Source organism: Lithobates pipiens, unplaced genomic scaffold (genome assembly GCF_037356315.1).
Source record: "Lithobates pipiens isolate NorthernLeopardFrog02 unplaced genomic scaffold, aLitPip1_a1.2 Scaffold_16, whole genome shotgun sequence".
Lineage (NCBI taxonomy): Eukaryota > Metazoa > Chordata > Amphibia > Anura > Ranidae > Lithobates > Lithobates pipiens.
Genome location: NW_027507748.1, coordinates 370,292,264 through 370,308,998, shown reverse-complemented (window position 1 = coordinate 370,308,998; position 16,735 = coordinate 370,292,264). Strand labels below are relative to the sequence as shown.

Genomic DNA, 16,735 nt, shown 5'->3' with positions numbered 1-16,735 from the left:
CATGCACAGGTGCAACTCCTCCACCAAACAAAGTGCCTGCTCACCTCATTGCATTAAAAAACTCACTCATCATACTACAAACCAGATAAATCACATTGTGATTAGCCTCAACATTTTTGGGGGACTTATATCGCTAATGTGTTGATTTTTGTTACACTGTAACATTTTGGTGGTGTGAAAACACTAAACAGTGTTTGGCTGACCAATAAACTATAGGTTTATATTGAACACTTAATATTAATCACTTATACTGATTACTCGTTTGTGCTTATTGTATTTATTCTTATTTTGAAGCTTATTGGTTGCCATGCACAACTGCTCCAGATCCTGGCTGTGCCAATTTTGATAAATTCTTCTTAAAGGATCGAACAGGATTAGTTCTGCTTTAAGACACCACCCAGGTTAATTATTGCTGCAATAGGAAAAAGGATTGCCATCTCAGCTCATAACTGTACAGATGTGAAGAACAATTGGACAACTATACATCCTAAGAGTCACCTTTACTGTATCAGAAAAACAAGTACAGCAATAGAAGCGGAGAAGGGTCAACGCGTTTCATGCTTGCCAGCACTTAATCATAGCCTGTCTGCATCTTGGCCCATTACAGGTATAAAAAGGGAGACACACACACACAGACAGTAATACACTGTATAGTAATGTGAAAAAAACTAAAAAACTATTTGTACAAAATTGCCAAAAACCTACAGGAATATATCAATACTAGTTGTTAATCAAAGAAACAGAAAACACAAGAAACACAGCAGCAAAAGGAGGCACCAAAAGAAAGATTAAACAAAATGAAACATTGTTCATATGGTGTATAGAATATATATAAAAATCAAAATAGTGATGACTCCAAAAGAGAGGGGGATTCAGAAAGGTGGGTAATATTCCATTCAGAATATAAACCCATATAAATTCTGGTCTGGAGATGAAAAATACAAAAGACTTCACCTTTACAGAGGAGTCCAAATATGTCATCCCCTCTCTTGGGAACTACAACTTTTGCAAAAGCTTGTGTTTCAAGGTTGAATGTCATCCCCATTGCAATCAATATAATGTCTAGCAATGGAATGTCGTTCTTCTATATTGTATAGATGGTCATGGCAGGACTACCAGGAGACTGTGAGATTGCCTCCAACATACCGGATAGTGCTGATCACATCACAAGAAATTCAGTTACTCACTTGCCATGGTGTAGCCTCTGATGATTCACCAAGACAGTTAGCAGTGTCAACTCTTCCTTGTTGATAGCTATGGGATACCACATCATCATCATCATCATCGTCATCAATATATTGCACACCTTTTTCAAAACAGCGCCGTTTTCGTGTCTGTAACATAAGACAAAATAAAGATACTTCTATATTGTCTTTATTAACGCTACACTTACACTGGTAATGTTAAAAAGACCAAAAGACATTTCTATTCTAATACTATATGACAAAGATGATAAGAATATGATTGGTTTAAGTTACATAGTTGAGTTAAAAAAATTTCACATTCATTGATTAACCACTCCCCGACCAGCGCACGACGATGTACGTCGACAGAATGGCACGGGCAGGCATATTGGCGTACAGGTACGTCCAATATTCGATGCCGCCCTGACATCGGGAGGGCGACGCGCTCCCGCGCTGGTCGGGACCCCCGTGAGTCCGGTCGCGGGACCCGCGGACTCGATCGCCGCGGGCATCCCCGCGATCGTCTCACGGAGCGGCCGAATGGAGGAAATGCTGTATAAACAACATTTCTCCATTCTCCCTAGCAACTAGTGACGCTGATCTCTGCTCCATGTGATTGGAGCAGAGATCAGTGTACACTAAATGAAAGCCCAACCCCCCCACAGTTAGTAACACACCCCTAGGAACACTTAACCCCTACACTGCCACCCACTGGTTATCCCTTTCACTGCCAGTGTCATTTACACAGGAATCACTACATTTATATAGCAGTGATTACTGTATAAATGACAATGGTCCCAAAAATGTGTCAAAAATGTCTGATGGGTCCCCCACAATGTCGCAGTCACAATAAAAATCGCAGATCGCCGCCATTACTAGTAAAAAAAAAAAAAAAAAAATTATTAATAAAAATGCTATAAAACTATCCCTATTTTGTAAACGCTATAACTTTTGCGCAAACCAATCAATAATTGCTTATTGCAATTTTTTTTACCAAAAATATGTAGAAGAATACGTATCGGCCTAAACTGAGGGAAAAAAATGTTTTTTTTTAATATTTTTGGGGGATATTTATTATAACAAAAAGTAAAAAATAATGCGTTTTTTTCAAAATTGTCGCTCTATTTTTGTTTATAGCGCAAAAAATAAAAAATCGCAGAGGTGATCAAATACCACCAAAAGAAAGCTCTATTTGTAGGAAAAAAAGGACGTCAATTTTGTTTGGGAGCCACGTTGCACGACCGCGCAATTGTCAGTTAAAGCGACGCAGTGTCGAATCGCAAAAAGGGGTCTGGTCTGCAAGTGGTTAAAGGCAATTGCTCTTTGTACCAAGTTTTTTTTTTTATAAAGGCATCACAATTCGATACCGTCACTTAAAATATGGACTCTAGCTCTTTTAGAGCCCATTCACACAGGGGCAACACGACTTGTAGGCGACTTGAGTCAGGCAACTTGGACACGACTTGAGTTAAGATCACAGCGCGACTTGGGACGACTTCAAAACGACTTGTGATGACTTCAAGCCCGACTTGGGACGACTTACAAGTCGCCCCAGGCCAGGCGACTTTTGCCGAGGCCAAGCAGAGAATGAGCTCAAGGGGGAACTCCACTGCAAATTTCTGAAAAAAATTTGGCGTGGGTTCCCCCTCCGAGAGCATACCAGGCCCTTAGGTCTGGTATGGATTCCAAGGGGAACCCCCTACGCCGAAAAAAACGGCGTGGGGGTCCCCCCCAGATCCACACCAGACCCTTATCCGAGCACGCTACCCGGCCGGCCAGGAAAGGGGGTGGGGACGAGCGGGCGGCCCCCCCCTCCTGAGCCGTACCAGGCCGCGTGCCCTCAACATGGGGGGGGTGCCTTGGGGGAGGGGGGGCGTGCGGCCCCCCCACCCCAAAGCACCTTGTCCCCATGTCGATGAGGACAAGGGCCTCTTCCCGACAACCCTGGCCGTTGGTTGTCGGGGTCTGCAGGCGGGGGGCTTATCGGAATCCGGGAGCCCCCTTTAATAAGGGGGCCCCCGGATACCGGCCCCCCACCCTATGTGAATGAGTATGGGGTACAATGTACCCCTACCCATTCACCTGTGGAAAAAAAGTACAAAAAAAAAAACACAACACAGGGAAAAAATATTTTATTGCACAGCTCCGGGGGTCTTCCGTCTTCGGGGGTCTTCTCGCCGGACTCCTCCGCTATCTTCTTGTAGCTCTTTTACTAGCGGAGGAGCCCGGCATTCTTCCTCCCCGCCGCCGGCCTCTTCTCCCGACTTCGGGGGTCTTGTCCCCCTCTTCGGTTCTTCTGCCGGGCCACCGCGCCTTCTTATAGCTCTTTTACAGGCGGTGGCCCGGTCTTCTGTCGCCGCCGCCGCCTTCCGTTCTTCTTCTTCTTCTTCTTCTTCTCCAGGAGATGTTGACACGACGCTCTCTCCGGCCACAATGCCAGGGACGCGCTCCGCTGCCACTTATATAGGGACAATGGGGCGGTGTCACATGGGTTGATGTCACACGGGTTGGTGACATGGGTTGATGTCACATGGTGACCCCGCCCCCTTACCATGTGACATCAACCCATGTGACCAACCCATGTGACATCAACCCATGTGACACCGCCCCATTGTCCCTATATAAGTGGCAGCGGAGCGCGTCCCTGGCATTGTGGCCGGAGAGAGCGTCGTGTCAACATCTCCTGGAGAAGAAGAAGAAGAAGAACGGAAGGCGGCGGCGGCGGCGACAGAAGACCGGGCCACCGCCTGTAAAAGAGCTATAAGAAGGCGCGGTGGCCCGGCAGAAGAACCGAAGAGGGGGACAAGACCCCCGAAGTCGGGAGAAGAGGCCGGCGGCGGGGAGGAAGAATGCCGGGCTCCTCCGCTAGTAAAAGAGCTACAAGAAGATAGCGGAGGAGTCCGGCGAGAAGACCCCCGAAGACGGAAGACCCCCGGAGCTGTGCAATAAAATATTTTTTCCCTGTGTTGTGTTTTTTTTTTTGTACTTTTTTTCCCACAGGTGAATGGGTAGGGGTACATTGTACCCCATACTCATTCACATAGGGTGGGGGGCCGGTATCCGGGGGCCCCCTTATTAAAGGGGGCTCCCGGATTCCGATAAGCCCCCCGCCCGCAGACCCCGACAACCAACGGCCAGGGTTGTCGGGAAGAGGCCCTTGTCCTCATCGACATGGGGACAAGGTGCTTTGGGGTGGGGGGGCCGCACGCCCCCCCTCCCCCAAGGCACCCCCCCAATGTTGAGGGCACGCGGCCTGGTACGGCTCAGGAGGGGGGGGCCGCCCGCTCGTCCCCACCCCCTTTCCTGGCCGGCCGGGTAGCGTGCTCGGATAAGGGTCTGGTGTGGATCTGGGGGGGACCCCCACGTCGTTTTTTCGGCGTAGGGGGTTCCCCTTGGAATCCATACCAGACCTAAGGGCCTGGTATGCTCTCGGAGGGGGAACCCACGCCAAATTTTTTTCAGAAATTTGCCGTGGAGTTCCCCCTTCAGAGCTAATAATTCTGTCAAAGTCGCCTCCGTATAGACGGAGATCCGACTTGGAGGCGATCTCCATTGAAATCAATGGGTACCGGTCGCCTACAAGTCGGATAGAAGTAGTACAGGAACCTTTTCTGAAGTCGGAGCGACTTCAGTAGTGTGCATTAAGACGGCTCTCATTCACTTACATTGCTTTTTAAATGTTGTCCGACCTGAGGCGACCTGAAGTCGGATCAAGAGTTGCCCCTGTGTGAATGGGCTCTTAAAGTGCACGTTCCTAAACAGTACATTATTTACATAGCAAGCATTAAAGTGACTGTAAAGGTTTTTGTTTGTTGTTAAAAAAAAAAGCAAAAACATGTTATACTTACCTTCTCTGTGCAAGGGTTTTGAACAGAGCAGCCCGATCCTCCTTTTCTGGGGTCCTTCAGTGGCGCTCTTGGCTCCTCCTCTTTATTGAGTACCCCCACAGAGAGCCGCTTTTCCATAGGGGCACTCGTCCGGGCGCACTCCTGAGTCCTGTTGCTGCGTCCATTGACACAATGGCCCTTGCTACTATCAATCTATCCAATGAGGACCCGAAACAGCGGCTGGAGCTGCTGTGCTCATCCCCATCGCTGGAACGATTGGGTTCAGGTAAGAAAAAGGGGGGTCCGCGGGGGCTGCTGCAGCACAGAAGGTTTTCACTCTAATGTATAGAATGGGGTTGTAAACCCTCCTGGAAAGAAAGAAAAAAAAAAAAAAAAACAAAAAAAAAAACACACCCTGCAAGATAAAGGCATAATGAGCTAGTATGCATAGCATACTAGCTCATTATGAATTACTTACCCAAGAATGAAGCCCTTGCAGCTGTCCTCGTCTCCCCCTCCGGCCGGCAACATCTAGCCCCCTCCGGCCGGCGACATCTATCCCGGAGGTTACTTCCAGGTATCGCGGCTCTGGCCAATCACAGCACGGGAGCCGCCGGGAATGGCACTGTACAACTGAAGCAACGGCACGTACGTGCCATTCCTTCAGTTGGCTTAAGTGTGCATGTGCTGCATGACGTCGGCACATGCAAATACAGGGATATCTCCGGTAAGTAATTACCAGAGGGTAATTACCGCAGGGTAAGTAATTCATAATGAGCTAGTATGCTATGCATACTAGCTCATTATGCCTTTATCTTGCAGGGTATTTTTTGTTTTGTTTTTTTGTTTTTTTTTAGGCTTGCCTGCAGTTTAAAGTGGTTGTAAAGGGTTTACAACCACTTTAAAAGAGCTTCAAAACAAGCCTTTACTTACCTCTCTAGCTGCTTTTAACACAAAGTTATTTTTTAGTTATTTAAAGATCACTATAAATACTAATGTGCTATGTAAATGTAAATACTTTAATGTGTATGATGTGGGCACAGCTTGGATAGTGCTGCTCAAGCTTGTGCTTGGCACGATTTTGCATGTCTCCCTGTCCTGCATAAACAACAGAAAGTGAAAATACAGGATATTTCCCTTCATACAGTTGTTACCAGAACATTTGTCTCACCTTCTGGTATGGTGACAAATGTAAATAATAGGATTTTTTTGTACTCACCGTAAAATCCTTTTCTCTATAATTCACCGACCGACACAGCTCCTCTCTTAGCCATTGGGTTGTATACCCCACCTCTAGGAGAAAAAAAGTTGTAATACAACACTCAGAACTCTCAGTTCCGCCCAGGGGGCGGTCCCTTAGGTATCAACCCTCCTGTCTGCCAGCAGACCTCAGTATGTCAACAAGCAGTATAATGTAAAGATAAAAACGAGGGGCGGGTGCTGTGTCGGTCGGTGAATTACAGAGAAAAGGATTTTACGGTGAGTACAAAAAATCCTATTTTCTCTTATATTCACCGACCGACAGCTCCTCTCTTAGCCATTGGGACATCCCCAAGCAGTGCCAAACGAGGAGTGGGAAAACAGCATAAAACTTCATCCACCATGGCAAGTGGGAAACTAGTACAACTGTACCCACAAAAAATAGTGCATGGAAAAATCGACCACAAAATCAGGGTACCCTCAACAGGAGTGACTACCCACAACCGCACAAAAAACCTGTGGAAGGTAATGCAACAATGCATTAACTTAAAGGTATTGTGTTTTTATCGAAAAAACTGAAAAAATATTGCATATTCAATTGCAACTATACAGCCGCCTGCAAAACCTTGCAGCCAAAACAGGCATCAGCCGTTGCACTGGCATCTACCTTGTAGAACTTGGTAAACATGTGGACAGAAGACCAGGTCGCCGCCTTACACACCTGAGCGACTGACGCTTGGTGTCAGAAGGCCCAAGATGTTCCGACTGCCCTTGTGGAGCGGGCCATAACCGGAAAGAGGGGCACCTGCCCCTTTAAGGCATTGGCTTGTACTACAATCTGTCTGATCCACCTGGAAATGGTGGCTGATAAGACCGCCATGCCTTTCTTAGGACCAGCTAGCGAGACAAACAGCGAGTAGACAAATACACTTTCAGAGCCTGAACCACGTCCAGAGCGTGAAGGGCCACCTCCTTAGGGTGTTTTGGCCTAGGACAGAGATATGGTAACACAATGTCCTCATTAATGTGAAAAGCCGAGACCACCTTCGGTAGAAAGAACGGTTGCGAACGCAACACCACCTTATCTTAATGGATAACCAAATAAGGCGACTTGCAAGACAAGGACGCTAGTTCCGAAACCCTCCTGGCAGATGTGATGGCCACTAGAAAGACCACTTTCTGGGAAAGAGTCAACAGGGGAGACTCCCTGATAGTTTCAAGCGGCGGTTTTTGAAGCGCCGATAACACCACCAGGTCCAAACCCCATGGGGGTAACGGTGGACGCACCGGAGGGACTACAGTACGAACCCCCTCAACAAAAAGTACTCACTAACGAGCGAGACTCCAGGGGTTGCTGAAAAAAAGACAGTCAAATCTAAAATTTGCCCCTTAATAGTGCTTAACACCAATTTCTGGTCTACTCCTTGCTGAAGAAACAGCAGGGTCCTGGATATGGGGAAAAAAAAAAAAAAAGCACGTATGCCAACCTTCTCCTCACACATGGAGATGTAGGCCGTCCAGGTACGATGATATATCTTCCAAGAAGAAGATTTCTGTGCTCTCCACATAGTTGGGATCACCAAGTCTGACAGACGCCGGTTCCTTGACCCCTAGCTTCTCAATAGCCATGCCGTTAAAGCCAGCGATGGTAAATCCGGATGGAGAATTGGACTTTGAGACAGAAGGTCCTCTCATAATGGCAGTCGTCAGGGAGCGTCTGCCATCAGACGCACCAGGTCTGCGTACCCGGGACGCTGAGGCCAATCTGGGGCCACCGGTATTACTGGAATCCCCTCGGCTTCCACTCTGCGATCAGACATGGTAACAACTTGAGTGGAGGAAAGGCATAGATCAGATGGTACTGATCCCACGGAGCCATCAGCGCGTCTGACGCGTCTGCCCACGGATCTCTTATCCTGGACACGAACCTTGGCACCCTCCGGTTGAGACGAGAGGCCAGAAGATACACGTCTGGTGTGCCCCACCTCAGGCACAGTAACCTGAATATCTCCGGATGCAACGCCCGTTCTCCTGGGTCCAGCATCTGGCGACTCAGATAGTCCGCCTGCCAGTTCTCCACTCCGGGAATGTAAATGGCCGACAAAACCAGTACAGGCTCTGCCCACCGAAGTATGTGAGCGACCTCCTGTGCCGCGGCTGAGCTTCTTGCCCCCCCTTGGTGATTGGCATATGCCACTGCAGTGGCGTTGTCTGACTGGATTGTGATCGGAAGTCCTTGCAGTCTCATTGACCATGTAGAGAGGCACAGCCTGCTCGCTCTCAGTTTGAGCAGATTGCTCTGCAACTTGGATTCTTCCGTCGACCAGAGACCCTGAGCTGACTGAACCACCATCACTCCACCCCAGCCGAAAAGGCTGGCGTCCAGTGTGATCACTGTCCACTTTAGAAATAGGAACGACTTTCCGCCTGAGCCACCAGATCAGTGATTCTCTGACTGACTGGCTCACCTGAATCTGACGATCCAGGGACAACTGAGATTTGTCCCATTTTGACAAGATTTCCTTCTGCAGGACTGTGGTGTAGAACTGGGCAAACGGTACAGCCTCCAGGGAGGCCACCATGAGCCCCAGGACTCGCATGCAAAAGTGAAGCAACGACCACCTGCGGTTCATCAGCAGTTTTACCACGGATCTGAAAGTCTGCACCTTGTCTGAAGGGAGAAAAACTCTCGCTTCTATGAAGTCTAGCAGCAAGCCTAGGTACTCCAAATGCAGAGTCGGTACAATCATTCAGTTCTTTAGGTCCAACAGCCACCCAAATTCTCGTAGAGTCTGCATGGATTGCCACATCCTCCTCTAATTCTGAGGCGGAAGATGCTCACAGGAGGAGATCGTCTAGATGTCCCACGATCACGATCCCACGTTGCCGTAGCAACATCAAAGCCGGAGCCAAAACCTTGGTAAAGACTTGGGGGGCTGATGCCAGACCAAAAGGGAGAGCCACAAACTGGTAGTGGGCTTCCCCAACTGCAAATTGCAGAAACTTCTGCCGGCACAGGCTTATGGATATGTGCAGGTGCGCATCCTGGATGTCCAAGGATGCCAGGAAGTGCCCTTGATGGAGCGCAGCAACTACTGGGCGAACTGATTCCATTCTGAACCTCTGCACTTTAACAAAGTGATAGAGAGCTTTTAGGTCCAAGATTGGACATACCCCTTCCTTCTTGAGAACTACAAACATATTTGAGTAGAAACCCTGGAAACGTTCCGATTTCGGAACCGGTACAACCACCCAACTGCTCAGCAGGTCCCTTACTGCCCCCAAGAGGGGCTCCCGGCGAGCCGGGGATACGGGTATGCTGGAAGGGAAGAATCTGTTTGGTGACCAAGAGCGCAACTCTATCTTGTAGCCTGAGGAAATCAGATTTCAGGTCCATTGGACAAAAACCGAGGGGATCACCAGACTGCAAACCCCCGAAGGCGACCCCCCACCCGAGACATGGGTGGAGGAAACCTTCATGCGGTAGCACGTATACTCGCAAGCTTGTTAGGCTTGCGGTTCCAGGGACGTGTTTGTCCATCTGTGGTCATCCTGTCGGGCTTGGGACGTTATACCGAAGCTCCAGGCGGACGGAAAAGCCGTTAGTGAACGGAAGAGGGCCCTTGCCTATGGCGTGGCTCCTTAGCCTTCCTGGCCTGTGGGAGTAATGCACTCTTACCACCGGTGGCTTGTTTAATAATGCCATCCAGAGAGGCTCCAAAGAGCCGGTCGCCAAGGAAGGGAAGATCCGTCAGGGCTTTATTGGATGCCTGGTCAGCAGACCAGCATTTTAGTCTAATCAGGCGCCTCAGCACTACAGCTGACACTGAAGCCCTAGATACAGAGGGGTGGTATCCAGGGTCGCATCAAACGTACTTAGGCCTTGCACTAGTTGGTCTGCTAGTTCCACGCAGACAGGAGAAGCCTGCTGCTCTCCCAATTCGCGGTGCAAAAGGTTTGCCCACTCGGTCAGTGTCTGCGACGCAAGTGCAGATGCCAGTACTGGTCGCACAGCGGACCCCGCAACCGTAAACAAGGAACGAGCTACTGCCTCGGCCTTCCTGTCCGTGGGATCCTTAAATGCAGGAGTCCCCACTACCGGGATCATGGTTACCTATTTAACCTGGATACTGGGGGTCCACGACCGGAGGAGCTGACCACTTTGTGAGAAGGCTTCCCTCAAAGGGGTAACGCACCGCCATGTATTTGGGGACCCAAAAGGTCCACTGCGTGCGACCCCATTCCCTGTAGGTGAACTTGTCAAAATAAGTCAGATACGGGAGCACCTTAGGTGAACGTGCTGGATTACAAGACCCAAAAGGGACCGTTGGAGACCTGCTGGCTCCTGAATTTCCAGGGTGTCACACAAAAACTGTGATAAGTGCTCCAACAAGCACTTTTTCGCGCCTGGACCTGGACAGGGACTCATCCTCACTGTCCGAACGGTCCTGGTCAACGTCATCTGAAAAAACAGAGCAGGGGTCACCAGCCTCAGCAGGGCCCGAGTCTGCATCAGGGCTCTCCCCAGAGGACCGGGGGCAGGGGCCGCCTCATTGCACCCGTCTTCCCACGCACCGCCTCCATCTTAGCAGCAAACTAATTGAGGACCGCCATCAGGGTGTCCATGGGCACTGTGCAGTCTGCAGGTGACCCAGTTGCAATTGCCTGGGTTTTGGGGGAAGAAACACTAGTTTCTAAAGCCATGCTGACCCTATCCTGTCTGCCACCCAAAGGAGACTTAGAACAGTGACAGTCCCACCCTCCCTGCTGCCGCTGACTGAGGGGCTCATTCTGCGCTGTCCACAAGTGGTGCCTGTAGTCCCTGAGTGCTCCCAAGTGCAGAGGAAACCAAAACTGTGTCGGTGGCAGCCACTGGAATGATCGGTAAACGATCTAGAAACATGCTCAAGCTTCAATAAAATGGCTGCCCAGCGTCCAGTACACAGACAAGAAACACAGGGAAAACGGCTGTGAGAGCACATGAGCTATGTTGCTGCTAGAGAACACGGACAATGTGCTCAGGCTTCCAGAAAATGGCCGCCAGGGTCCTCAATAGGAAATCACTCTGAAAATGGCCACTGAAGCCCAGCAAGCCATGCTGCCCTGCCCACACCTAAAATGTCCGCCGGCCATGCCATGAGGTGAGAAATACACAGCGCTGCCCCAGACCACGGCAGACCCTCACAGGCACCCCCAGATAACAGAAACACAGGACCCAGGACCACCGCTATCCAGCCAGCCCCCCCCCCCATCCAGGTGAGAGCCCTCAGAGATCCCCTGTATGGCTACACACACACCGCTCAGCAGTCACATGCAGCATCCCCCCCCGGAGGGGGGAGGGAGGGAAGATGGGGACAGGGGAGAGAAGAGAGGGGGGTGAGGGGGCCCCTGAATCGAACTCCCAGGGAATGCCCAGCTGTTCAGCCCCACCGAGGCAGGGTGAGCCGCACTTGCCAGTCCTGAAGCACTGGAAGACATTCCATGGCAGAACTACTCTCTGATCAGTACAGGGTAGACTGCTGGCCTGGCATACTGTGACGCAGACATCAGTAGCCCTGTCATATGTATGCCCCGGAGCATAAAAGCTCACCGACCACCTCTGGAGCTGAGATTTTGTCGTGGCCTGCTGGGCCGTAGCTGCGAACTGCACACGCTCGATGGCCGGACTGGGGAGACTACAAGGATAAGTGAACCAGCCGGCTGTTGATAGAAGATCACAGGATCACTCATCTTGCACAAAAAGCAAGGCTTCTGCATAAAAAAAACCCTGCGAGCCCATAGGTCTTTCTCCTTCACTAGGCAAAATAAAACTGAGGTCTGCTGGCAGACAGGAGGGGTGATACCTAAGGGACCGCCCCCTGGGCGGAACTGAGGGTTCTGAGTGTTGTATTACAACTTTTTGCCTAGTATTCTCCTAGAGGTGAGGTATACAACCCAATGGCTAAGAGAGGAGCTGTGTCGGTCAGTGAATATAAGAGAAATTTGGATTTCACATCATTTTCAGTAACAAGGGTCATGAGAAAAAAATAGAACATGTCAATTACCCCACCAGGGACAGAAACAACAATAAAAGATTGACAGTGGTTCTAATCCTTCTCTCCAAAACAAAAAAAACATTTGGGCTATAAATATACTTAAGCAATAACTTGTCTCTCAGTAACTCAGCACAGAAGATACTGTCCATTATTTTAAACATACTTTAAAAATGCCAGTTGAACTGCAGTTCAATTTCCATATCACACCTTATAAAGAAGTAAACCTTTTAGATTAAGAAGACAAATGTAAGATCCCCCCCCCCCAGTATACTCATACAATTGCCAGTTATAGTAAGGTGCTCCATCAGTAATTTATTACTTTGCCACTAAAGGATAATATAAGATGAGAGGCAAACGGAGCATTTTTTCATACTTACATTTCATTTATAAAAGGTGGCCTTTTAAAATACAGTAAGGCCTCTTTCACACTGACGTCCCGTTCAGGCCCGCCTGTCAGTTTTTCAGGCGGACCTGAACGGGTGCTCCATAGAGCTCTATGGAGCGTCGGATGTCAGCGGTGACATGTCCGCTGACATCCGACCCGCTCCGATCCGAAAAAGTGTAACGGAGGAAAAAGCTATTTTTCCATCCGTCTGCGGATCGGATCGGGTGACGACGGGTACTGCGGTCCGTCGTCATCCGATCTCCCATAGGGGAGAGCGGCGCTGTGACAGGTCCGTCCCTGCGCAGTGTGCAGAGACGGAGCTGTCATCTCCCTGCTCAGCGGGGATCGGCGGAGTGATCCCCGCTGAGCAAACGGATATCCACGGGGCGGATCTAGGTAGACAAAAGGTTTTTAGAGTTTAAAGAGACACTGTCATTTTCTGCCTTTTTCTGTTTGCTTTTTTTATAATGTAGTTGTTTCTGTTATATTTTTCCCATTTCTACTATGTTACACTCCATGAATGAAACAATATTGAGAGCAGTTTCCTGGCCACATAGACAATACAGAGCTGGGACAGACAAGTGAATGAATAAAACTGTAATTGAACAGCAGCATGTACCCATCAATTAGGTTTCTACTTTTAATTCACTGGCAAATAAATGTTTCAAAAATAAAAACAAGGGATCTACACCAACCACATGTCACCTTCAGCATGAAAAAGCTCAACTAGAAACTGGGAACCCTGAATTAAAGAAAGTGTGCTAAATGAACTGTGAGGGCTTCCACTACTGACCTCCTGAACATGCTTGTTGCCTAGCTACACTATTTTGGGTGTCACTGACACACAACATAAATATGTGGATTGGTAAACACAGAGTGAATTCAGAATTCCAAATGAGCACAATAAACTCAAGGTCAGGGATGACCTGTGAAAGTACTAAGAATTAGGACAGCCAGGAAACAAGCAGCAATTACAACCTCTTCCGTTTCTAAAAAAAAAAAAAAAAAAAAGGGTTCCTGTGGGAAACTATAATGGCTTTCAGCTACTTTTGTTAAAGAGTAACTCCACCTTTGTTGAGAAAAAAATATTCCCCTCTGGGTGATCTATGTGCATTGCAAGGATTTTAATTAACGTTGTTGCAGATTGCTATCTTTTGTTATTCAGAAAAAAGCCCTCTGTGTTTGTCTGTGTCCATGTTGGAAAGTGAATCTAATGGGAGTGGTTTCATAATTATAATCCAGCTGCTGTACCTGCAGGGCTCTAAAGAGGAAAGCTGCTGGGAGAATTGTGATCTTTTTATTCTAAGCAAAAAAATTGTGATTCTCATTTTGGCCAGAATTATGTAGCTCTAGAGAGGCTTGAGAGATGCTGTCCTAAAGTATTAAAACTATAGGCCTAATTATCAGAAATCACAAAATTATGCACTAAAATAGGCATTTATCTGAAAGAAATCAACAATTTAACACGTACTTGTTCCAGGTCAGTGAAAGCAAAAATTTGTGATAGCCAGGCACCTAGCATTGCACCAGTTTCTTTTCATACCAGAAATATATGTTCCCTGAAGCAGGGCTAGAAAATACGACAGGTTTGCTTTAAGTAAAACGTCTGCTGCAGAACGATATTGAAATGAGGGAAGAACTAGGAATAGGCTTTCAGATGTGCTTACACTGAATGAAATCCCAATTAAAAATGTGTCATTCTATTGCAACTGTCATTTTTCATTTTGATTGACAATTAGCAGAATAGCTGTTAAGGGAGTAACCACTAACTCCTAGACCACTGCATTTTCACATTCATTGTCAGATAACAAGTCATTATTCTACCTGACATGTCTTTGTGTGCGGCAATAATGAAGCCATTTGTAATTGGTAACAGTAACATAACTTGATATAGAGGGTGTGTAATGACCTTACCAACTCACAGGGGGGATAAGAGAACTAAATAAATACTTATCTGTAGAGCAATCCAAAACTGGGATTTCATTACCTGCTGTTCAAGAGGTGATTGCCGGATGCGTTTTCTATCCATTTGAAAATCATTATCATCCTGATCTGAAGTAAAAGAAGCTTGCTTTTTTGCAGACAGCTTTGAAGCTAGACTTGTATTACTTCTTCTAGTATCTAAAAGGGAGAGTGGGAGAATAAAGTGGAGTAAAAAAATTAAAATAAAAGACGAGTACAGAAGTCATATATAACAGAGGTACAAACATAATTTCTCAAAATCTGGCGCATGTTTGCAAACCAAACAAAACAAATGTTTTTGAACACTTTAATGTAGATATTAAAAAGAAGTATGACCAAAACTTTTACTGCTCTTGTGGGTCATAGGAGTGCACTTCTGTGACACAGAATCAGATCAGTCCAGGGTGATCAGTATCAGCCGATCCAGACTCCGAAAGGATCCCGACAATATTGTTGGGACCCACTTGGATGCCTGACCAGCAGCTGGCTCAGCCTCTCAGCCCGCCACAGAGAGCTTGAGGCAGCCATTCCCATGCCCTCCCCAGCCCCAGGTGACTGACATTCGCCACTTTCTGCTGAGTGGACCAATAAAAGCGTGATCATGTGAATGCTCAGGTTAGAGCCAGGGACAGCTGCAGCAGGGAGTTAAGCATGTTTGTTTTGTTTTTTTTAAATTTCCACACTTCTCCTTTAAAGCGGTTCTCCACCCTAAAGGGGAAGTTCCGCTAATCTGATCCCTCCCCCCCTCCGGTGCCACAATCGGCACCTTTCAGGGGGGAGGGGGGTGCAGTTACCTGGATAATCCAGGTATCTGCACCCACTTCCGGGACAGACCGCCACAGACCCCCGCAGATGCCCCGCCCCCCCGTTGTGTTCTGGGAAACACACAGTTCCCAGCACACGGCGGGGACCAGAAGAGACGCGCAGCGCGACTCGCGCATGCGCAGTAGGGAACCGGGCAGTGAAGCCGCAACGCTTCACTTCTCGATTCCCTGACAGAGGATGGCGGCGGGGGCAGCAGAGAGACGAGCGATCGCTCGTCATCTGCCTCCGACATCTCTGGACCCTGGGACAGGTAAGTGTCCATTTATTAAAAGTCAGCAGCTGCAATATTAGTAGCTGCTGGCTTTTAATATTTTTTTTTTAGGTGCAGAAACACTTTAACTCTAACCAAATGGTCTTTTTTTTAAACTTTATATCTTTATTAATTTCTTTTTCAATACAAAACAACTCATACAGCCTTCCAATAAAAAAACAGTAATAACACAGTGCCTGTTTGCAAATCCCTCCCCCATCCTTCCCTTCCTACATTCATCACCCTCCCCACTAATACACCCCTTTCCATCATACTTCCTTCTTACTAATGCCGCGTACACACGAGCGGACTTTTCAACATCCAAAGTCCGAAGGACTGAGTCCGTCAGACTATCCGATCGTGTGTGGGCTGCAACGGACTTTTGACTCGCCAAAGTCCGAAGGACTTTAGAATATGGAACATGCTTCAAATTTTTCCGAAGGAACTCCGCCGGACCCGGTCCCCTTCGAAAAATCCGCTCGTGTGTATGCTACTCCGACGGACTAAAACCGACGCTAGGGCAGCTATTGGCTACTGGCTATGAACTTCCTTATTCGAGCCGAGTCGTACGTCATCACGTTCGAATCCGTCGGAGTTTAGTGTGATCGTGTGTGGCCAAGTCCGCTCAGCCGAAAAGTCTGTCAGAACTCCGTCGGAATTCCAGCAGAACTCCGACGGAACTCCTTCGGAAGTCTGTCGGACATAAGTCCTCTCGTGTGTACGGGGCTTAAGAGGTACCTTCCTTCATCATTTTTACAAACCATTCCTTCCATATCTTATCGAATTTTTTAATACCTCCTTGCCTCATATATGCTACTCTCTCTTTAAGAATAACCCTATTCATATTCTGCACCCACTCTCCGCTCGTGGGGGGTATGGCAGATTGCCATTTCTGAGCTATAAGTTTTCTAGCCTGGAAGAGACACCTTACTTTAGCTAGGTTACTATCCTTAGGGTCGCTACTTCCCTTAATCCATCCCAATACACAACCCACCGGTTCCATTTCTACTGCCATCTCAAAAACCCTACTGACTATCGTCACAACCTCCCTCCAATACCGATGTAGC

The 16,735-nt window shown here is 48.0% G+C and overlaps 1 protein-coding gene across 2 annotated transcripts in view; it reads right to left on the bottom strand.

Moving 5' to 3' along the window:
- BRIP1 (BRCA1 interacting DNA helicase 1) overlaps positions 1-16,735 on the bottom strand; it is a 561,638-nt gene that overhangs the window by 482,961 nt on the left and 61,942 nt on the right. For both annotated transcript variants that reach the window (XM_077482124.1, XM_077482125.1), the window contains exons 5-6: positions 14,619-14,752; positions 1,188-1,334 (exon numbers count right to left, since the gene is read on the bottom strand). In XM_077482124.1, the coding sequence (XP_077338250.1) occupies positions 1,188-1,334; positions 14,619-14,752 (281 nt within the window). The remainder of the gene's footprint in view (positions 1-1,187; positions 1,335-14,618; positions 14,753-16,735) is intronic.